This window comes from Solea senegalensis, linkage group LG12 (genome assembly GCF_019176455.1).
Source record: "Solea senegalensis isolate Sse05_10M linkage group LG12, IFAPA_SoseM_1, whole genome shotgun sequence".
In the NCBI taxonomy this organism is placed as follows: domain Eukaryota; kingdom Metazoa; phylum Chordata; class Actinopteri; order Pleuronectiformes; family Soleidae; genus Solea; species Solea senegalensis.
The window spans coordinates 5,937,161-5,960,977 of record NC_058032.1 but is presented as its reverse complement, the minus strand read 5'-3'; the positions used below and the strand labels follow the sequence as shown (position 1 = coordinate 5,960,977).

The 23,817-nt window shown below is 41.5% G+C and overlaps 1 protein-coding gene across 5 annotated transcripts in view; it reads right to left on the bottom strand.

Annotated features, from left to right (window-relative positions):
- The window catches only part of diaph2 (diaphanous-related formin 2), a 344,883-nt gene that overhangs the window by 48,455 nt on the left and 272,611 nt on the right, over nucleotides 1-23,817 (bottom strand). For 3 of the 5 annotated variants that reach the window (XM_044040248.1, XM_044040250.1, XM_044040251.1), the window contains 4 exons: nucleotides 21,667-21,831; nucleotides 16,052-16,187; nucleotides 1,915-2,007; nucleotides 468-533 (listed from right to left, as the gene is read on the bottom strand). In XM_044040248.1, the coding sequence (XP_043896183.1) occupies nucleotides 468-533; nucleotides 1,915-2,007; nucleotides 16,052-16,187; nucleotides 21,667-21,831 (460 nt within the window). The remainder of the gene's footprint in view (nucleotides 1-467; nucleotides 534-1,914; nucleotides 2,008-16,051; nucleotides 16,188-21,666; nucleotides 21,832-23,817) is intronic. The other 2 variants (XM_044040249.1, XM_044040252.1) reach the window with 2 other exon arrangements.

Sequence of the window (23,817 nt, the reverse complement as noted above, 5' to 3'; positions counted from 1 at the left end):
TTAGGTTTCACACAATTCTGTGGGGAACAAAGCATTTTAAATGGATGCATTTACTTCTCCGTTGGGTGGAGTGAATATTTGAGCAAACAGCACATTATAGGGAGAGAATACAAACAAATGCAAGCTGCATATGACGCTGACCCTCCCCTGTTTTTGGCATTTTGATTCAATCAATGAAGTGAAGAAACAAGAAATGAGGGCTCACTATGCAACAAAACGACTAATTTTTTGGGGGGGAAATGCAGGTATCGAGGCTGTGTGTGGTTTTAATTGTTGCCTTTACTTTGAGTAAATCTTACATATCATACCCAAGTCTTTGCAAAGACAAATGCAAAACAAACACTGCGTGTAACAGAGCAGCTCAAGCTTGCGTGATTAATATGACAAACACATGAGTTATGCAGTCAACAGAAGTGCAGAATGAGACATGGTGGTGCCGGGTTAAAAGGCTACTTAAGAACACACACCTAGGGTTCGGTTACCATAGGCAGCACCTGGCCACCGAGAGGATGGACTGGAAGGGCTTTGATCACCTGCAGCAACGTTGGTGATAAAATAAAATAAAAAGAAAGAAAGAAAGAAGGGGAGGATGGAGGAAAAGGAAAAAGAGAAAAAGGTATCAGAGGTGACATTTTTTAGATATTTCAAAGAAATTAAGCACTCCCAGAAGCTGGCAAAAACCCTTAAGTGTTGCAGAGTCTCCTGGACGTACATTTGGATAGATACATTACACCCACATGAAGTCATATAAACTGAATATGCCAAGATAAGAAGTATTAGAAGTGTTAATGAACAACAAGGGGTATGTGCATGTGTTTGTGTTTGTTGTTCAATACCTTCAATTTAAAAAAAGGCTTGTCCCACAATCAAAGCAGGAAGTGTTTTTAAATGTTTTATTCAAATAAAATTATTCTCTTCAGTTTTTTGTTTTTTTATGCGAACACATGCACATACGGCAAGACCCACATCGGAGACCAGAGAGAAAATGCACCTGTGTGAACTAGTATGTGAACTGTGTTAATATATGAGCACGGCAAAAATAAAAAGATTAATTTAAAACCTACTTATCATGAGCAAATAACATCTGGTAAAAAAAAAAAAAAGTACAAGGAAGCGAAAAAATCCTCCTAAAAATTGTCCTAGTTGTGTCAGGTTCATTTTCATTGTCAGTGGTCACAAAAGAGATGACTTTACAAGACAGGGTTAGCTTCCCCTATCATTTTCTTTGGTACTAAAGCAAACATTTATAACCATTCTGTTAATAGTTCTGATAAACAACACTCGACAAAACGATAACTAAAGCTATTTATTTTGAAGAAAAAAGTAGGTAGAATCCTAAACCTGAATATTACAATGCTACAACATTTTCCCATGTCATCATTTCTCAAAAACAATGTTTAAAATATATATTGTCAGTAGTTTATCTGCTCTAACTTTAAAATGCTGATCTGATTAGTCTATACTTTCCTTTCTCTCTTTCTTTCTCGCTCTTTCTGACCGTGATTGTCAGTGCAGGGATGGCAACACCTGTGGCTCTTCTGCAGAACTCTGACTTGCATATCAATTGACCCTGGCACCCTGACTAGCTGGGCACGGGCCATTCATCGCGGCAAAATGGAATATGTTAACACCAAGATTACACAGAATCGGCCTCGGTCCAACTGCGACCGGTGTGGCTACATCATAATAAGTGCTTCATGAATGGCAAAGGGAAAGTTAATTGTTGGGCCACATGTGTGCTCGTTCCTCTGGCACTTTTTTTTTTTTACATTTGCATATTTTACTATACATGTTCACGCCCATCTGTGTGAATCTTTAACAAACAAGCACACACACACTTTTTTGAGACTTTGCTTCTGTGGATACAAATAATAGAAACTGGGTGATAAAGACTACGCTTCACTGCTGCCTTACCATTGCGCGGAGTCCGTTTTCGCCGATCGCGGAAGGCTGCTCCGGACTGTAGAGCTTCCATTAGGCTATCCATCACACCGGTTTCATCTCCCTCTGCAAGAGAAAAGGTAAAAGGAAAGCAAAGATGTTTACTCACATTAGCAGAACTTACATACGTCGATCCGTCTGTACGTGTACTCGTTCGCTTGCTGCCTGGTCAAATTCGACATGTAAGTAATTAATGCTCTTCAAAAACAGGTGCACGACAGAATCTGCACAGCATATAAACAAAGCTCTGAGAGTGCATGAGTGTCGAGACTGAGGCCTGTCACTCTTTCTTTCAGTAAACAGCTGGGGAGGAGGAAAATATATTTAGAGCTTAGTAACAAATACAAGCAGAGGAGCCTCAGGATGAAAGCATTCACTGATGGTCATCGACATATATTCTTTCTGTGGCTAACGCAGAGGAGCTAAGTGCTCTTTACAAAGATTTAGTGTGGAGCCGCTCAATACCCGGGCTCTCTATCATTGTTCAGTCAATGACACCAGGTCCAGCCCTCGAAAAAACATTCCCCCAGCCCACCATTCCAGCTGTCGTGAGGATCCAGTCGGCCAGGCTGAAGAGACAGGTATAAGTGACAAAAATGCTAAGGCTTCGAGAATGACAAGTTGAGCGAACACAGAGCACGTATACAGGTTCCACTTAATGGAAACAGGTTTCAAAAATAAGGTTATGTTCTATATCTGGGTCATCTAACTTTACACCCCAATACTAATGAGTCAGAGGGGCAAGCTTTTTATCATTCTAATCCAGAAGAGACATTTTTTTTAAAACTAGGATCATTAGGGTGAGTTATTATGGAGCTGGTGACTTGGCCATCAATTGTTTTACATACAGGAGTGAACTAGCTTTTCCTCGTTGTTTACGATGAAGATCCAGGGATCTTGTTTCTGCACTACGCTTACAGCCACAGCTGAAGGGGAAACATTCAAAGTATACTTTTTTTCCACACTTTTTACCGACACTGGGACGATCAGTCTTTTGTTACCTGCATGTACTCAAAGAGATATAACGGTCGGGGTGAATTGAATTTGGGAACAAAACATGTTGACACTGAACGCTACACTTTTTATTTTTCAGGGGAATGACAAGTATTTACCCATCACAAAAAAAAGGCTACACATGTTTCCCCTTTCTCCTTCAAACCACCCAACCTGCAATCGTTCATGCAAGAAGACGGTACATCTAAGAATAGAAACATCTTATGTAAATTTAAAAAAAAAGCAACCCAGTCTTACTTGCACTAGTTTTCCTCTCTATCACATTCCTTCCTCTTTCTTCCTCAAGTTCTTCCCAAGGGCTACTTCGAAATCAAAGTATCTGTTCTGGCTGTGTGTGGTGCTTAAAAGCAATCCTGATTAAATCAAGCTTAATTAGACCAGCTTTATCAGAACAAAACCAAAGCTGAGCCAAGTAGTGCTTATCTCAAATTGCAGCACTACACCTCAGATAGCAAGCTCATTGGTGGAAGCATGGGTGTCATGTGTTGGGGACCTCTGGAACAACATGGTGAACAACTTCCAGCCACTATAAATGTAGCTGCTCCTTTTTATGTAGGTTAGCGAGGACACATTGTGCATCTGACAGAAGGCGCAACATGTTAAGTGGCAGGTAAACATTTATCTACAACCACCTTGGTGTACGAAAGTTTGACAGCTCCTTCTTCACCGCTTTCTTCATGGAGACCGAGACATCACAGGGGGCACCTGCCACTTTGATCAATTTGTCCTACTTCTAGCTAAACTCTAGAACAATTCATCATTTGTAATGGCCAGGACTTGGGAGCCCTAGTAGACTGAGGTTCACCGAGAGGATTGGAGACACAAAGAACCAAAATGACTAAAATGGGAAACATACTCCCCTGTCACTTCACAGTGCTCAATTAACGATGTCCTGTTGGACCTCAGCTTAAACTCCAGTACTTCTAACCCTCAGCAAAACAGATGCACTTTCAAACTATTAAATGTATGTATGGTGTACAGCATGTCTAAAAAAAACTAATATACCAAGGCAAGTTCAGCCCTTTGTAGGGGGGAAAAAAAATTAAAAAATGAATTACAAGTTACTTGACTGCACTTAGTCCAGTAATCCTCAGAGAAAACTTTTGTTTTTCATTACTCATTAGATTGTAATGACTACACTCATAACATTGCCCACTTAAGCAGACATTTCTGCCTCATTCCTGCAATTCACACTTGTCTTATTTTAAGCTGTAAAAACCTAGGGCAAATATTCATCTGCTTCTCATTAACAGCAGTGGTAGATTGCATGCTGGGGAGTTGCAGAAAAGCTAACCTTTTATGCCCAAAGAACTTCCTCAAGAGGAGAGATCCCCTCTGCACACAGGAAATTGCTTTCTAAATGGGTTAAGATGGGCTAAGACCCAAGACATTGACAAACCCTTCCAATGATGAAACACCTTGGTGGGCACCTCAACTGACAGCCACAGGGCCCTTTAATGATCTTATTAAAGATCGCGTCACTGTGGAACATGGTTGCAGCTTTTGCACTTGTAAGTACTTTCCTTATCAGTTTAATATTTAACAGCAGAAAAAAACTGCTACGTGCGCTTGTGTAACTCCCAGAGAGGGACGGTGTACCGATTTCATATCTTTCCTTTGATCCCCATCTACCTCCCTCATCCTCCCCCTTCCTTTACCTGCTGGACCAATAGGCTGTGCCAAATTTAACATTGAGCCCTGGCAATTGGCTCGCTCCACAATAACATTAACAAAAGTAGCATCCCGTCAACAGGATTGTCATAAAAATTCACTCATCAAATGTGTCTCCCCAAACAGCATTTGGGGGGGAGCAGGAAATATGGTATAGAGCAGGGGCGTCAAACTCATTTTTGTTCAGGGGCCACATTTGATCACAATTTGATCTCAAGTGGGCCGGACCAGTAAAAATAGTAAAATAATAGCATAATAACCTATGAACAACAAGAACTCCTTGCTTTTTGCTCCTTTGTTTTACATTTAATGAAGGATATTTTATAAGTGCAATTTCAACAACATCGTGCCTAAATGTGCTATTTACACATCACACTGGCTCTATAAAGGCACAAACATTTAATCACAGGTATGTGGAAGAGATTTAGATTGTAATCATAGTGTGAAATTTTAAAAATTCATCCTGTGGGCCAGATTGGACCCTCTGGCGGGCTTGTTCTGGCCCCCGGGCCATATGTTTGACACCCCTGGTATAGAGGGTTTGTGTGAGTGCAGTGGTGCGTGTGGTGGAGTGGGTTATTGAGGGAGATTGGTGAAGCAAAGCAAGACACAAGGTTGTAAAACACCATCCTGGATAGGTGCTCGGTTGAGCCGAGTGACATTTAATTATTTCTAATGCATACACCAGAACACATACGTACACAGACCCTCCGATAAACCTCCATGCCTACACCTTTTCTAGTGATAGCAGTGTATGTTGCTCTTACTTAACTAGATTCATGGATCAGGTAACTCAGCTGGGATGTGAGTATACTGTAAGTCGGATAAACAAAAGGAGGTAACAAAACTGGATAGGTGGTTAAAAAGAAAGAAAGAAAGTGTATTCCGGTTAATGGCAGCATGGTGGCCCATACCAGTACCGAGAAGAGGCAAAACGAGCTTTCAGAACACCAATGCATCACTGAGGCCTCCATACAAGCGTTACTTCTCAGCCAAGGACCGATCCAATGCGTAAGCTTAAATAATGCAGAACATGACACAGCTTTGTTTTGTTTCATTTTGGTATAATCCACAGCAATCAAAAACGTGGATATAATTGCAAAGTGAAACAACACCGTCTCAAAAAAAAAAGATGTGCCCAAGACTTTTAATGCATATCATCAAGAAGAAAACCTTGCATTTATTGTATGAAATGCAGGGCTCTCTTTTCAAACACCAAAGGCATGCCATTCCTATAATTATGCGGCAGTGTCAACAACAGCCTGTTCATGAATTCAATTTGCTATCTGTCATCTGCTGCATTTTGTGCTTGGGAGGGAAAAACAAACACACACACACACACACACACACACACACACAAAAACCCAGTGGATCGATGGAGAACTCAGTTTCTGATGGCTCACATGCAGCCTTCGGGGCGAAATGAGAGACAACCAATTCTTAGAATTCTGAAAAAGCTCATGGTATGGTCCATGTGTGGTCTGTATATTCCTCATATAATGGCAGATTTAGACATTCTGTATGTTTTATTTGACAGTGACGTGTTAAGTGATGGAATGAATAAAAGCATAGTCACAACTAACCAATCTACTAAGTGTTGAAAATTTTCCATAGAGATGTCTATTAGGGTTGGTTGATGATATAACAATACAGCGGAGTTCAAAAATTGCTATGGTGTCAGTTACATTACCATCATAAAGAAATACGATGTGCTTATATTAGGGTCATTATGTAATATTATACCTCATTTATTACCAAGCCTGTCCCTTTAAAAAGGACAAAGTCAGGGAAATGAAGTATGCGAGTGTCGTGAGCTGTAGGTGCAGAGACGTGATCCTTACGTCACTCATCCATAGCCACTGTAGCGAGCCACAGAGCGGAGAGAGAGGACGTGCACGGACTCCGCCGCTCAAAATTCTGCGCCACACAGGCCCCCATACTGTTTGTTGTTCCCACTGATGAGCTACGCTAACGAAGCAGCAGTGGCCTTCCTACCGCAGCTCAGAGCCAAGGGGCTGGAAAGGTAACAGCAAGCTGTGCATCAAAGGAGTCGCTCCTACAGATTTGTAGCCGTTTCGTTAACAAAGTCAGAAAAACACTGGGAATTCTTGCCAAACCGGAGGCCAAACATTAAAGTGAGTCGGTGATGCACATCTTTCTCGACCGCTGTTACTGCGATGGTTATGACAGTGATGATACCTCTTTGGCTAGGACACAAACAGAGTGAGAGGCCAAGATTGTGAGACTGGAATAGAGGAACAAGCAGCAGGGAGCCAGAGTCCAGAGTTTTTGGAGGGAGATGCATAATGGAGGAGGGAAACATGCACCTCCCCAATTGAAGATTACTGTCATTTACTGTCATTCTGCCTTACATCACAATTAAGTGAGGAGACGGTTTCACAATATCAAAGTTTGCATACAGAACAAACCTAATGTCTATTATCCACCCCTATTCACTTTTGTTCTGATAGCCAATGGCTGAGTCAAATTTGCACTGTAATGAGATCTAATGAGTGCTAGGCTTTTTCCTGATGATCTGAAACCACTGTGAAAGAAGAGCACATTAAGAGTTTAACCTCACTCCAGTCACTCGCCATGGCTCCAGTGGATGAAATGAGTTAGAAGAGGATAAATGTAGAGGAGAGGAACAACTCGTCCTTTTTTTCTCTCTCTCTCTCTCTCTCTCTCTCTCTCTCTCGCTTGCTGCAGATTGTCTTTGAACACATTTGAGCCCATCTGTTCCCCCACAGAAAGTCACCTGTGCAATTAACCTGGACCATTAGCTGTGAAACAAAGGCCTCAGTGGAGGGAGGGAGGTGCTGGTTTATGGCCAGGTGGAGAGGGGGAAAAACACACTTTCTTTTGATTTCATCTCTCCAGCTCTCTTCTCTCACTTGTATGCACCTGGTTTTGTGTGACTTTTACGCTTCAATACAGGCCCAGCTATCCAGACACACAACCACCTGCATTACTCAGTGCCCATCTCCTCTTACGGCTCTGCGGTCTACTTTCCTACTGTCTGGCTTTTAGCAGAGTCACCCTTTACCCTCACCCTGCTTCCCTGCAGTAGCAGCAGCCTCTAAGACCCTGGCAGACAGAGTCCATTACTGCCAAAGAGAACTCTGAGAACACAAGTACCCAAAGGACAGCAGTCATGCACCTGTTAGACATCTTTCCTTTGTTTTGTTTTTTCTACCTCTATCTGCTCTGTCCACATCTCCCTGCAGTCCGACCACCCAACCCTGTCAAAAGCATTGGCACAATGACCTAAGAAACTTTTCAGACAGGCCTTAGTCTCTAATTTGTAGGTGTGTGTGTCTGTGAGTGTGTGTTTGTGTATGTGAAGCAGTCCACTTGACCATAAAGAAGAGGAGGAAAAGGAGGAACGGATGCTAATAAAAAAGACAGATTTGCTTCCTGATTAATCTGGATTGTTTTACTGTAACAACTTGATGAGCAAATCCACTCATGTCCTCCCTAACACGATTAGGGATGCTCCCACAACCCTATATTCCTGGGTGAATGGCAGTCTCACTACTACTTTACTCTTGCTGAGAGCTCCTGTGTGGCACCAGGGTCAGTCAGAGAAGGCAAAGGGAAAATGTGGAGAGAGGGGGCGGAATATTTTAAAAAAGCAAGGTCTTGAGGTGCATCGTGTCTGACGTGCATGCGGTAGAAGCAAGTGTTAGAGATAGGCTGGCTTGGTCACTGTAGGCCTGATCCCATACACTGAAAAGACTGTCCTGGCTGTGAGACACTGGAGGAAACATGGAGAGAAGTTGGATGTCAACAAGGGAGAGATGAAAGTGGATTATCCGCCATGGCGATTTGCATTCTGTGGTGGAACGAAAGCCCCTGTGATGCCCTGAATAGCTGGATGCATGAATAAGTAAACAAACAAAAACAAAAATAAACCCTCCATCTGGATGGATGCTGCCAGGCCCCAAGTGAGAAACAGTAGGGAGGGGAGGTTGGAAGATGGGAGGAGGTGGGGAGGTGGCTTGCAACACAGCAGTCATCACACTGTGCTTCCCCTGCTATCATTTACTTCTACTGCCTGTGGGCCCCCCCAGTTATAATATTGCTATCACCATCTATCCACTGCTTATGGCTAGTTTGCCTGGTAACACCATCAACACACAAGAGAGAGCTTCAACCAAGCACCGGCAGATGTTGAGTTGACACACTTTCACTGAGCCACATGGAGTCAACGTGTCACAGTGCCAGGAGGGCTGTATGGAAGCCTGTCCTCACACCAGAGAAGATCACTACTGCCCCTCTTCCCCAGGCTGGGTACTGCTTAATGTAGAAATAAAGTAAACCTGGGTATCAATGGTCTCTGCTCCTATGATTTCCAGAATGTGGAAAACGAGGATGGAATCACATTATTAAGAAACGGAAATTAAATTAACTTTTGAATGCGGAATCATGCAGAATTTTGTGCGAGGTGTCATGAAAAGTTTAAAAATTAGTTGGTTTTTTTTTCTGACAGTTTTAAAAAGTTAAAAAAAAAAACAGAATGTGAAAAATTTAAATGGAAAAAAAAACATTTGGAATTTAGAAAAGAAATAAAACAGATTTCATGGCGCTCCGAGAAAAGTATCAATCCTCATATATTTGCACCATGGTCGGTGCGTTCATTTTCTATCAAGTAGTTTTCCTCAAACTTAAAACACTGTACACGCGATGAGGTTGGGTTATACCGTGGTAGAGAACACTAACACCAAAAAGTTTTTTACTGTGTTTCTTCATAATTTTGCGCTGCAGTCGACCTTAAGGTTAAACTACAACTGATTTGATTTGAATTCATAAGATTTAACAATGCATAGTCGGAATGCAAAAATACTTATTTCAACCAGATGGAATGAGAGAATGCCAATGACTTGGACTTGAAAAGAATGACTTTGTGAACCTCTCTGCTCTGTCTACTCTTAAAGATACAGTGTGTAAGATTTTTGACGTTGTTGATGTCCCTCGTCTCACCCTTCCCTTTCAAGTGTGTTGGAATACCTACACTGTGAGGACAAAAGTATTTTGACACACCTAAGTATTGAATTCAGGTACTTCAAACAGGCTTTGGGCTACGCCCCCTTGTCTCCAATAAAGGCCCTTTTCTATTCTAACATGATTGTGCACTGGGGCACAAAGCGAGGACTATAAAGACGTGGTTTGTCCAGTTTGCTGTGGAAGAACTTGACTGGGCCGCACGGAGCCCTGAACGCAACCCCATCGAGCACCTTTGGGATGAACTGAAACAAAGATTGCGAGCCAAGCCTTCTCGTCTAACATCAGTGTGTGACCTCATAAATGTTCTACAGAATGAATGGGCACAGATTCCCATAGAAACTCTTCAAAATCTTTGAGGAAAGTCCTCTAAGAAGAGTGTCGTCATTACAGTAATGATAAGGTGTCTGAATACTTTTGTCCATAAAGTGTATGTAGCCTTCAGTTAGCGTCACAACTCAGAATATTCATTTTGTCCATTTTGGGCTACAGTGGTCCAAAACGGCAACTTCCATGGACATGGCTCTATGTGTTCGTTGAAAGCGAGGTTTACGGTGGTGTCTTAAAAAAGTGTACTCCAAACCTGTAGGGGGAGCTCCATAGAGAAAAGGGCAAAAAAGGTACTTGAATGTATCCTGCTGCTTTACCATAAAAATGATTTTTATTGTGAAGCAGAAACAAAATGAACACCGTAATCATTCATTTAAGATCATTAGTTTATGTCAAAATATTATGTTTAACATTGCAGCCAAAGTACGCTAGTGTATAGTTTCAGTGAACATAAAAGCCAAAGCTAACAACACTGATGGCTTTTAACTGCCAGTGATTGTCATCAAGGTTGTTAATGTATAAGGCGAGGCATCGTAACTGTGCAGACATGTAGCTGTTCATACTAGGATTACACTGGGAAGAATCAGATAATTAAAATGAAAAGGATTTCAAACAAGCATTGGCCTATGTTGGTATACTGAGAGCATCCAGTACAGTGTATATTCTCCCATTTTAAATGAATGGCACTTTTGGATAGCTGAGTTTTGGAATCCAAGATAACATCTGAACCAAGCCCCACATGAGCTGTTTGCATCAGTGAAAGGCGGTACTGTCTAGGGAAGCTAAATGGATTTGACAATGGGATTTGATGGTCTTTGTAGTGAGGGTAATTAGGTTTGATTGACTGTAAAGTGACTGCTGAGGTCCAGATCTGGGAGGGGAAATGATCAGACACTTGAACCACCCACAAATTAATGAGATTCAACTGTGCCTGTGCTGATTTCACTAAGGAGAAGAAGAACATTTACAAAACCAAGAGAGGGAAAAGTAAAAAGGCGGGGTGAGCAAAGTCAGCCTGAGACAGCGGGAGAGACACACACAGGAAATAAGGGAGAAGAAAAGAAAAAAAAAAACAGGAAAGACAGCTATCTGATGCATGTCTCACTTCCTTGATTGTGGACTTGACTAAATTAAGTCAAAGATGAACGATAAACGTGATTAAAAGCTTTAAAGCTTAATCAAATTACCGATTTCCGTCTAGGGTTCCGCAGAATAAGATAAAGTTAAACTAAATAAAACAAGTTAACTTATTTGAAGTGACATCTGAATGCAGAAGGTGAAACAAAAATGTGGAAGAGACTATTTCCCATTGCTGCCTTCTATTGCCAAAAACTGTGGTATTTATCACTGACATCTCTTTACATGAGTTTATGGGGAATTTAGCAAGGACAAACACTGAATTGGTATTATTTTTGCATTGCTTAGACTTACAAATTAAAATTTCACATTTAATAAGTTTTTTAAATCCCTGGGTGTCATTTGGACAGTTTTCTTTTGTGGATGTTTATAATCATGTTACCCGCCTCTATAGCCTTTGTTGAGATGGAGTCAGGCATATTATTCTTTGTGCCATCATTACCTTGGGGCAGGTTCCGATTTTGACTGGTGACAGTCTAATATGCTGTTTTTTAATAAAACTGGTGTATGGCAGCGGATAATCCCAGTAGCCTTGTTCCTGCCTTTCAAGGCAATGATAGAGTGCAATTCACCAGTCAATACTCAGATGTTTCAGAGCATGCCTCGCACTTCCTGTATAGGATGGAAACAGCTCAAATGCAGGGTAGAATTAAAAAAAAGCTATTTGGTATTACACTGCTATGACATTTGCAGATGCAATGAAAGATCCTTCAACCTTAAAACTTATCAGTATCTACAAAAATAATGTGGAATAAATCAGTGGCACGACGACAGACTGTTACTCACAGGAAGGAGCAAATTCAGACTTATTATACCATATATCATTGTAACATTCTGGAGACGTCTGTCGTTTTTCATGATTTTCCATACCACACATGAAGGTCAGCCTCCCAAGCTATGCAGAGGGATTGTAGAGGATTTCTTTTAGAGACATCTCTTTTTTATCTTTCTGGGTCTTTCTGACCTCGACGCCGCTCGACGCGCTATCTCGCCAGATAAAATTGTTGTGTCAGCTTGTCCTGTGGAGACACCTATGCAAACTTGGAGAGTTAACCTGTCCACCCCACCGCCTGTCAGCACTTGTCTATGATCACCTAGCTGTCACCGCTGTGGCACAGGTATGCACTGGCCTACCCGCAGCTGTCACTGTCACACAAAGCCATCAGTCCAAATCTATGCCACTGTCATTCCTGACAGGGCTCTGCCAGCCACAGCCAGTCAGCCAGCTGCACAGAAATATGTCAATTTAGTTTAGCACGCCACACTAATGGATACTTGAATGTGAAAAATGGTGCTTTGGTAAAACAATAAATAAATAAATAAACACAATCTGAATTAATTGGTAAAAGTGAGTCAAGCATATGGATAAAGAAAATAGAACACAAAAACACTGCGCTCGGAAGTTATTTAGCTCGTATTTGGTAAAGGAAATACTTTTAGAGAGAAACCCGTGTTTATTTATGCAAACATATACTAGTTCATCCTAGAAGTGTGAGAGGTTGACAAGGGGAATGCATAAATAGAGGCTGCAGGCCGATCATTGTCAAAATGCCAGCTGCACGCTGAAGAGAATCATAGAGACATGGAGACCTCTCACTGCAGCAGACCTTTCTGAACAGGGAAAAAGTGGCTTTGGAAAGGAGGATCACGTAATGACTGCAAAATGAATAAAAGTGATACGAGTATTCATGAATTATCTTTAAATCAACAACAAACCATCTGGGGCAGGCAGGTTCTTCAATGAGCGGGGTATTTTAGTTTAATATCGGCAGCTTAGTACCTTTAAGAGAGTAAAACAATTAGAATGGCGGTGTGTTTTACAAGCAATGTGCTGTTTAATTTTGAAACTGTGATGAAGAATGTGGTACGCACAACTTCCAGCTGTTGTACGAACAGCAATGACTATAATTGAGGGTGCAATAATGTGTGTTCAATAGTTATTTCAACAAAAAACACACTGGGAACAAAATCCACTTTGCTATGCCAATAGAGCGACATCGACTGTATGGCTCTACATGTTGCCGGTGTCTGCAAGCTGCTGCGAGCACGAATGGAAACGGATGGGTGAGCTCTAATTCTTATAGTAGAAAACAATAACTTTCACAGGTGAAACTTAATCGTAAAAAAGAGCATCTGTGGAGCCTCGGCATGTGTTTTGAGGGTTTTAATAAAGCGGTGTAAAACAATTTAAGAGATTTAATTTTGTTTTTTTTAATCAGATAATTCTATTTTGAGGCATATGATTACATAAGAAAGGGCTTTATTACACATTAGTCCAGTTGGAATATATTCATTGTGTATAGTGAGCTGAGATAACAGGCTGCCGGTGCACTCGTAAAAGGTGCTGTAAAACTTGCAGGCTACAACCAATATGCTTCTACTCTTGATATTCCTCAGGTTGGTAATAAAGTGTTTTTTAGAGGCACTAATGGGGAAGGGCACCGTTACACAAGCTACTGCAACTACACAAAGTAGGTCTGAGATAAGTTGCTAAAAAAAAATCTTCACCGTTTCTTTGTGCGACCTGGCAAGAATGCCTTTAAAAAAATAAAATGTTTAAATGCATCTCAATATTTATTTAGTTTCTGGTTGTTTTGTTTATCGCTCCGCGCTTCCTGCCAAGCTGAATTGTGCTCAGAGCGGCGTGAGTGCTCTCTGGCTCTATTCAAAGCTTAGTGGATCTGACTGAGGCACGCAGTTGACATGCGGGTGTCAACACTCGCCCGAGATGGGGGCACTGACCCCAGTGATGCCATCCGAGAGGACGGGCCACAGGAGCTCGCTACTTTACACAAATGCCTTGGAGAAGACAAGGCCAAAATGCCCTGTGAGGCTCTGACTCTTGACACGGCTGCTGGTGACATTGTTTCAAATGCCACAATAAACAGAAATATCCTGCTGTGGGCAAAAAAAAATTGCCCATTTGCTTTAAACTGAAGCATTAAATTGGGTTTACTCAGTAATTATTTTATAAGCAATTAGGATATCTAATAGTTCATACTGAAAACACGTTTAGCTCTGTACATGTCTCATCTATCAATCACGTTAGCTGAGGAAACGTGAATGTCATGTAACCTCAGGTTTTATCAGTGAGGAAATAGAAGAAAAACATTTTTTATTATTTTTTTTCATCTGCCTCCTAAAAGCATTTGTCTGTTTCCCTCCAGCACTTGCGAAAGCTAAATGAATTAATCTCTCATTAAATATGCATTTCATTGTTATTAATTTGAACGAGGGGAGGATTAGATCACAATTTGTGAAATGGCGAAAAAAAAACTCAAACGTTAAACACAGTAGTGTGATACCTCAAACCGTCCTTTAAGTGAAAATTGAAATGAGTAAATCGGTGAATCCATAAAACAGATAAGATACTGACCTGTACATAATTCTCATAATACAATGGCCATATGTTATCTCCATCTGTTTCTACTAATGGAATTGAAACGCTGAACGGCTCAAGCAGTGTGCACACCAGAGTGTACCGGGACACGCTTTTGTGACCTCAAACCTCCTTCTGGCTCAGGTTCAGCTTCCAGCTCTGAGGATGCATTTTTCAAAAGTGTTACATTTGATGTTACTGTCTCTGAAATGTAATCAGCGAAAAAAAAAACAAGAATTCTGAGCTTCGCACATCAAGTGTATATATCATAACTGCCAAGGTCATTGTGATTACGACAGTCCAACAAGCTAATAGTTGGTTGGAGGACAGTCCCCGCTATCTCGAAAGCTGCAGGCAACATCGCCCATGTCATCCCCATGTTTTATTCATACGAGTCATATTATAATGTTCAGAAACTGAGATCAAAATCTGCTCTGGCAGAAATATTTAATATCATACCTACTTCTCTACCCTTCTCCATCTGGTTAGCCAGAATGAGAGAGAAGGGTAGACAGCCTCCTTCAGCTGAGCAATGCTGGATTATTAAAAGTGAAGCTTTCAAAGAGGTCACTGCTTGGGAGGAAGAGAGAGAGAGAGAAAAAAAAAAAGTATCATGCATCAATTATCTTGGAGAGGTTGTAGCATACTGAACACTGGCTTGACATATTTCCCAATGTGTCTGAGCTACAGAGAGCTCCTTGGCTCATGCTGACATTTAGAAGCTGGTGAATTGTGAAAATCCCATTCTGTTGGACAAAAAGACCACAATGACTGCTTACAAATTCCCTTGAGGCTTGAAATTCCTTCTCAATGTCATTGGCATAACTAGACGCAGGCACCGATATTTCATGTCTGGACAACTGCAACTTACACTGATCAATACGCAGTTTACTGGTATTGCTAGAGGACAACAGAACAATTCCAGTGATTCACAGCAACACACACGTAGCACGTTGCCTGCGAAATTCTCACACTGGAGGAGTGTTGTATAACTCGCAAAATGACCAGTGAAAAACAAGCACCAGCACGACTCTGTCGAGAGCCTGACTGACGGAGCCATTTCCACCTTTTCTTATAAGTAGACCAAGGCTTCTAGTTTCTTTATGAGCAACATTTTGTGCCTCTGCCAGTTCTATGAGAGCAAAAACAAAGCATTTCCATTCATACGAGGTGCTGCTACTACTACGGAGTTCTATCACTGGCAACTACGTTGCTTAAAATTGCAAAGAGACACGTGAGAGTACTGTAGGAGAGTATGTTACTGTTTATGTCAGCAATTGTGTCATGGGGGGGGGGACAAAAAAACAACAACAACAACAAGTAAAAGTAGCATAATCTTGCTGTTATTTCGCAAGCGCCGCATCAGCTACGTGAGTAAATACAAGCTTTCTTCACCGAAAGCTGAAAAAGATAACTCCCCCCACTGCGATGCATTATCCTCTTCCCTTCGAGTTCAAATCTGTATGAAGCACAAATCCATGAACCCCCTTCTCCATCCTCCTCCTCTCCTCCCCCTCACTCCCCACCTGCCTTCCAGTCTGCGTCTCTGTGGTGGCACTGGGAGAAGTGGCATACCTTTGTTCATGTCAATCAGCTGCTTCTTCTTCTGCTGGCGCTCCTGCTTCTCGCGCTCTGCTTTCTCCTTCGCCAGCTTGGCTCTCTTGATCTTCTCCTCCATCTCTCTCTTCTTGTGGTTTTCCTTCACCGCTTCCTGATGAGGCACACACACACACATAAAATCAGAATCTGACTCTTTTTTAGTATCTTTGCTACTGTAAAGTATTCAGAAACAGCAGAACGCTGTCAGCAAAAAGAAGAGTTTGATAGTTTGACATAAGCTGCCGAAATAAACAGCTTTGCCGGTCCACAGATTCTCAATAACATACAGACAAAGAGTTCAAATCATTGCCATTATCATGATCGCATGTAACTCTCGTGTATTTGATAATGAGGCATAAACAAATAAATAAGTTGTGAGCGGTGTGTCAGTCTCTGAGGAGAGAGAGAGAGAGAGAGAGAGAGAGAAGGAGATATCATCCTTCCTTTGTGACCGGCTGAAATGTCAGGAAGGAGTCAGACAAAGAGAGATAATCAACAGTATAGATACAGCCTTTACAAATGTGCCACTGGAAGGAGAAAAAAGAAGCAACAATGTGACCTTTAGAGACAAAAAAAGTGTGTCCTCGGCCTGCGGTGCGGCCCTTGACAGGACCCATCACAGGTGTTAGTGGATGTCTACGAGTGGGGTCATACTCCACGTGTATATACACGCATATGAACCTATGCTGTGCCTACGCTGGAGTCCGTGGGCATCTGCGGCGTTGCCACTTACGTATGCATATGTATGTGAGAGAGGGGGGGAGAGAGAGCGAGAGATCATGAGAGAGAGTGTGTGTGTCACTAAGTGAAGGCACGGCCCCATCTGTGCACTGATATAATAAGCAGTGACAGTCGGCCCCCCATCAAATGCCCCTGTGGTCCTGACGTGTGTGTCATGTTGGCAGCTAAGACTGAAGGATTACGGGGATTGTGGGGAAGGAACAAGGAAAGAGCAGCTCATCATGCCAGTCAATAGGGGAGCTTTGCTCCATGTCCAAGGACAGAAGCCCTCATTGTCACTGTCTCCTTGTTGGATGACAAGGGCAATGAGAGAACGAGAGGGAGAGGCATAGAGGGGTGAAATGGAGGAATCAAGTGGGGGCAATAGAAAGACGCCCAATAGGGGGAGAAGGCAACATAACAGCAAGTTTCTTTTAGTATAATGTGCATTATGATGATATAAGAGAAGACGTTTAGCTTTGTCAGCGGCTGCAAGTCAATGAAGATAAAAGTAGGTTCAAAATTCAAAAAGTAACATATAAAAATGGATTGTGTGTGCACTTTGGTACGGTTTTTGAATTAAAGTGGATGAGATGGTATATATATATATATATATATGGTATATATATATATATATATATATATATATATATATATATTATAGTAATGCAAGTGTTAAACTTTTGTTTAAGCGATGGCAGCACTGGCAGCAAGAATCAAATTGATTTCTGCCCCCATCCTCTGAAAGGATTCAATTCACTTTATAGCAGCGGTATCACTGCATCGCTGTCAACATCTACGGCATAACTTGGAAGATAAATTATGCTGATTACGAATAAATTCCTGCTGGCAAAACTTATTTTAAACAAACAACTCATTTTGGCTGTAAACATGATTATGCAAAGCAATTATGATGCTCATAATCAAACAGCACCACTAATTAGCATAGCAACAAATACACCATTATTGATCTCTTATATTTCCTTTTCCCTCTGACGCTGCTGTCGGCAAAATCGGATCGTGTCACGTCTCGTTTTCTCTGTAAATCTGCACATTGTGGGTGATGAACATACTGATGTTGTTTCAAATGTGTAAAGGGCAGAATATATAGTTTCTCTTTAATTCGTTCAAATTGATAGTAGAAGAAAAAGAGGTCTAACAAAAGAGACGGTGCAACGGTAGCTCCGTACTTCAAACTGACCCAAAAGGTCAACGGGATTTCTCGTAACATTTCTCCACCGTGATAGATGGTGTAAATTCTTTGCAGATTTTTGCCGACTATAGCTTAAATGAAACAAATCCTACAGTCAAGGGTCTATGTTAACAACTGGCTCTGTGCCCCGAGCCCCTTTGGTGGAAAGTTTAGGAGAATGTGGTGCAGCCATGCATATTGCTCAGAGGGGTATGCAAATTCAGAGTTTGGTTTGCAAAGAAACAAAACAAAACGTGTGGTTTTGCATAATAGCACCTTTTTACCAGGTAGGTTTTTCAACAACGCTACTTGAACAGCGCATTCTTGCTTTCAGGCCTATTGTGGCCATGAGACAAAGTGAGTATATGTCACACATTGGGCCTCCAGTTGTCCAAGATGAATATGAGATCCAATATAAGCACTCCTCTATCTATACTTAGCTCGGAAACTGAATGTTTTGCAGCCCATGGGTCTAATCTACCAACAAAGTCTAGGCAGCATTTTCACTTTCCAGGTCTGTTCTTTCAATAATTCATGAAATGTGTTTGCTGTTCCTCCTTGACCCTGCACAACACAATACATCTCCCACAGCGTTTCCCCCTCCTGTGCATACAAGTTTGCGGTTGCAGTGAGAGCGCAAGGCGCATCTCTAACTCCTCCGTGACACCAGTGATCTCACGCGGAGAGTGTCACTGCTATATCTCATTTCAATTTTTACGAAGACAACGACGCCTGGGTTTTAAGCAAAAAAATGTGTTTATGAGCCATCTGTTACACGATGTGGCAGAATGTCGCTTTGCAAAAAAAAAAAAACTCAGTGCAACATCGCTGCGTGATCGGCACGCAAATGATAACGTGTCATATTATTAACCTTTTTACATATGAGATGCACTCCGGCGCGGACGGACGCGACCCCCCACGCGCCGAGTACTCATCACTCTGATCTCTCGGATGCTCACTTTCACTACTTTGTGAACCTGGTTTGGGTCTTTTTCATCTTATTAAAAAGTCAATAAATCAACAAGGAAGAGTGTTAGCTCATCCCATCCCCATCTGCTGCACTTTGATAACTCATTAATGAGAAAATCCTAATCCCCAATGCTCCTGGTCAGGATTACACATGCAGACCCTGCAATTGCATTTCAGTCATACTGTATTTCAGAATATGGCAGCAGCATTAAATTAACAACCCTTTGAATACTGACTCCATGTGCTGAAACCAAATATTCCATTAGCCACAGGACAAAAAAAAAAAAATGCACAAAAAAAGGGACCAGAGTAAGGAAGAGAAAAGGAATGAAACAGAAGTAAAAGAGAGTTAATGGATTCTCTTTTCAGTTGCATTCAGCGCTGTGAGGACTGTCTGTCAATGCGTTTACTCAAATGCCTCCTGTAGGTTGGGTGCATTAAGCCCGAGCTTTTTAGCAAAAGCAATTTAGGGTGACTGTATTGCAATAGAACTCTATTTTAGTGCATATGCCGTGTGCTCTGAATGCATTACATAGAAGGAAGTAGCAACTAATGTTTTGACTGAGTCAAACAACTCGTGTCTCGCCGTTCAAATTAAAGTTTCAGACACAGCAGACATCAGGAAGATGAATTCAGGGCTCTTTTAAAAAAGAATCCCCTCACTCATAAGAAAAACTAGCGAGAGGTTTTGGTTGTGAAGCGGCTAAATCATGTATTTCATTTTTAGGGTGTGACTCTAAATCAACCATTGACTCCTCAGGTTTTGCAAGTAGACAGTGTTAGCCTCTCTGTCAACAGAGCTATACCAATTATATCAGAGGAGAATCATTTTCACTGCATTTACTTTCAACCACACTGTGACACCTTATCCCACTCACTTCCCTCTTCTCATCCACAGCAGAAAAAAAGTTTCAATGAGCCATAAAATATTCACATGCAGCTATTTGCTTGAAAGAATCATTTATTTTCTTTATCCTCTTTTAGAGATACGCATTTGTCGAATCCTTGAGGGAGCATTGTGTTGGTGCGTTTGAGCTCTTTGATCAGTGGGAATGAAACGCTGGTTTGGGATGGGGATCCCGGCGGAGATAGAGGCGGATTCAAGACAAGGGGACTTTGCCATTCAGGTTAATGGATAGTGAATACTGGAGAGTGTGCCTCTCTGTACACCGTGTCGCCATACGAACAATGGGGATTGTCGGGGCAGTGTCACGAGGGGTGGATACTCTGAAAGGCACTTTGCTTTCCACTGACTCCAACGTAAAACCCACTGCCACTGGCATTTAGGTGCTCAGAGCAGAGCAGCGGGTAAAACAAAAGAGTACGAGGTCAGGGTTAGGGACCAGAATAGGACTGAGGTTAGGGTTAGGATAAAAAGTACAGGTGAGAACAGTCAGAACGAAAAGGAGCCTCTTGGGTGAGGGGTGAAACATCAGTCGCCTATGGCTAACTCTCCAAGATTACAACGACCTTGATGGCTGAGAGGCTTCCCAGTCATGTTCTCACGTGGTGGAGCAGTATAGAGCAAAATGTGAAAAAACAAACTCTTATCCATGCCATAATTACATGTTTCACTTTTCTGTATTTATATATGTGTATTTAAAGAGTGGGAATAGTTTGTAAAAGAGTCATTAAAGTGTGGGGACGGTGTGTCTGATAATGACCAGCACTAGAACGTAATTATCCTAAACAAAGAATCCCTATAACTCTGGAACATAGCTGCGTCATGTTAGGAAAAAAAAACATACAAAGGCTTAAATCTATATCCTCACAGACTGCAGTAAAAAAAATAAAAAAAAAATACTTAAAACAAAGAGGTTCTTTTCATACTGCTGGAAAAAATAAACCTCTGTTAGACACAGTAGCATCATGACCTACTAAAAAACATAACATAGTGATGGAAGTGGCACAACAGGTGGGCACAGCTACATTCTTACCAGATGACCAGAACAATGGTTTAGTTTTTCAAACCTAAAGCATTTGGTGTGTTTGTTTTTGTCTAGAGTAAATTGAAATAAGCGTCACAACTGAAACCCAGCAAGACGACACATCTTGATTGACAATGAGATGATATTTGCTCTAATTATATTATTACAGTCTCTTTGTGGCTCTATGGTATATGTGCTCAGTTTGAAAAAAAAAAAATAACACTCATGATGTTTGTGGATCTTTTTTTTTAAACGGTATATATGTAAAAATACAACTTTATTAGTAGAGCAGAGAAGCATGAAAGGGGAGTGGGTGGAGGGAGAGAGAGGAAGGAAACCACTGTTGCACAGAACTAAGTGTGTGGATCATCAGCTCTTCCAAGCGAGCGACCCCGGCGAATCCTGTATTATTTGCGAGTGACTACAAACGTGACTTCTGGTGCTCCACTTTTCAACTTCGTCATTGAAAATCTAGAACATATGGGACCCTGACTGTTATGAAAGTGTAATACTAAAACACCGCAGCGCTATAACATCCAGTGTAACAAATAAAAAATACATTCACGCTCGCCATCTGTCGGGATCTGTCGAAAGTCTGTTGAGAATGTTGTCCTGCTTTAACACACAAATGTTCTCCTTTCTATGGCACCTTGTGTGTGTGTGTCTGTTAAGTGAGGGTGTGTGGGTGGTGGCTGCTGTTATTCTGCGTTTTTTTTCCTCGAAGAGACATGTTAAGAAGTGGCTTCAAGTGCGTGTAAACGGGGCATAAACTTTCAACTTACCATGAAAAGAATGCGGAAGTTGGCCAGCTCTCCAAAGAAATCCTCCAGGCTCACCGAGTGAGGGTCAAAGGCAAAGAAGCTGCCTATGCTCTCGTAGAGCTTCTGCATGTTCTTATGCATGGTGGAAAGTTTCTCATACTGCTCCCGGGCATGCTTGCAGAAGCCGTGAGGAGGACGGAGTCAAGGCGAAATAAAAAAATAAATCATGAAACGCAGACAAAACATATTTCAAATCGACTGTTAGAAGCAATATAATGACACCTCACAGAAATGTTCATCGGCCGGAAAACAAGCCATCAGACGCCATGAGAGAAAGATCATTTCAGAATAATACCAGCATTCAAAAACTACACGTATGTCAAGGTCAACAAAACAAAATAGTGGATAAAGAAGGGTCAGAGACAATCTACTGTGCCATTACAATAACCTCTCCATCTCACTCTGTAGTCAATAGCATGGTGAGCTAATAGGTGCAGCCCTGGAGTAATGGGAAGGTGTTTTGTAGTCAGCAGCATGACACAGATGGTTGCTGGAAAAGCTGATTGCAGTCATTGTTCTATTGTTTCTTCCAACAACACTGGGGGTCAGGTTGTTTTGAACCTCACAGCTCACGCCGCACTATGTAATTTACTGAACAGGCGGAGCACTTTTCTCCTGGTGAATGGCTATTGACAGCCAGCATCAGTTAAGCATTATCACAGCAGCCACTGACCTCATGAAGACTGTGCTTGGACACTCCCAGACTCACACACCCGGACTGAGAAGAGGATGTCACAACTTCATACCCCACACACACACACACACACACACGCACAGACCACACGTATATGCATTTACAAGCTTTCAAACACACGACGGACTATACCTGCAGTGGGAACTCCATTATAGCTTTCAATCCATCACCAGTGACACCCAGCACACGCTGTACTTATTTTAGGTAACAATCAGTAATGGCTCGAAGCAAATTGCGACGATGCGCTTGATGATTTTCAGTCATTTATTTAGCTCCACTGGCAACAGCATTGTCTAAAAAGTGTTGTCTCATGGAGCAACGATCGCCAAAAGTCAAATGATCAGACACGTTAAAAACTAAAAAATGAAGGTTTTGTCAAATTAAGACTTGCAGGAACTACCCATAAAATCACAATTCTTTATTCTTCACAGCTGCATTAGGGTTGTCTAATCACTTCTGTAGGTACACAATCCTTAGATTGAATATATAATCTATATATATAATATATATATATATATATATAATATATAATATATAAAAAAAGAATAAATAAGCAAACAAGTAACACATATATAACTAAGTAATGGTAATCATTAGGGATGCACAATATTATAAGCCTAGCTAACTATACCTAGCCCTATATGACTAATAACTAAAACAGAACAGGCTGCTACCTCCTTGACTACTACGCGTGTGCCCTCACCAACTGTTATATTTTTATCTTTAGTGATGTTGTCTGCTGCGACAGGAGTATGCAAAATATTATATTCATTTCACAAAAGAAAACACTAAATAACTTCTGTAGTTGGGGCGCGGAGAAAAATACACCAGTATCCATTATCAGCCAAATAAGTCCCAATATATCGGCATATCAGATACCTGCAAAAAGTCCAATATCATGCATCCCGAGTAATTGTAAAAACATAAATGATATGAGTATAGAGTACAGTTACAGGCAATTAGTGCTTCCATGCAGTTGCCCTGGCAACTGTTAATGTTAATGGTTAATGTGTCACTACGATGTGAAAGCCACCGCCGAGGTACCGTGAATTCTTCCAGGTCCTTTGGGCACATGTGTGCACTTAATATGTAGGGAATTAAAAAAAAAAACAAAAAAAAACACAAAAAAACAAACAAATAGAGCTAATATACACCACACTTGAGCAGCAACAGCACAGTCTGGGTTAACAGTGAGCCGATGGATGGACTCTTCGCTGTCTGTCTGACTGTCTTTTCTCTTATCTCTGTCTCCTTGCCTGCTTGGATCGGATTTATCCCCCTTGCTTCTGTCAGACTGACATCATCTCTTCTTTTGTCCTCCTCCCCCTCAATGTACTTGTGTGCGAAAACTCGCGGGCTCAACAGATGTAAAAGTAAAACTTTGGCAAGGCATTCAAGATATAATGGAGTTGCATTTC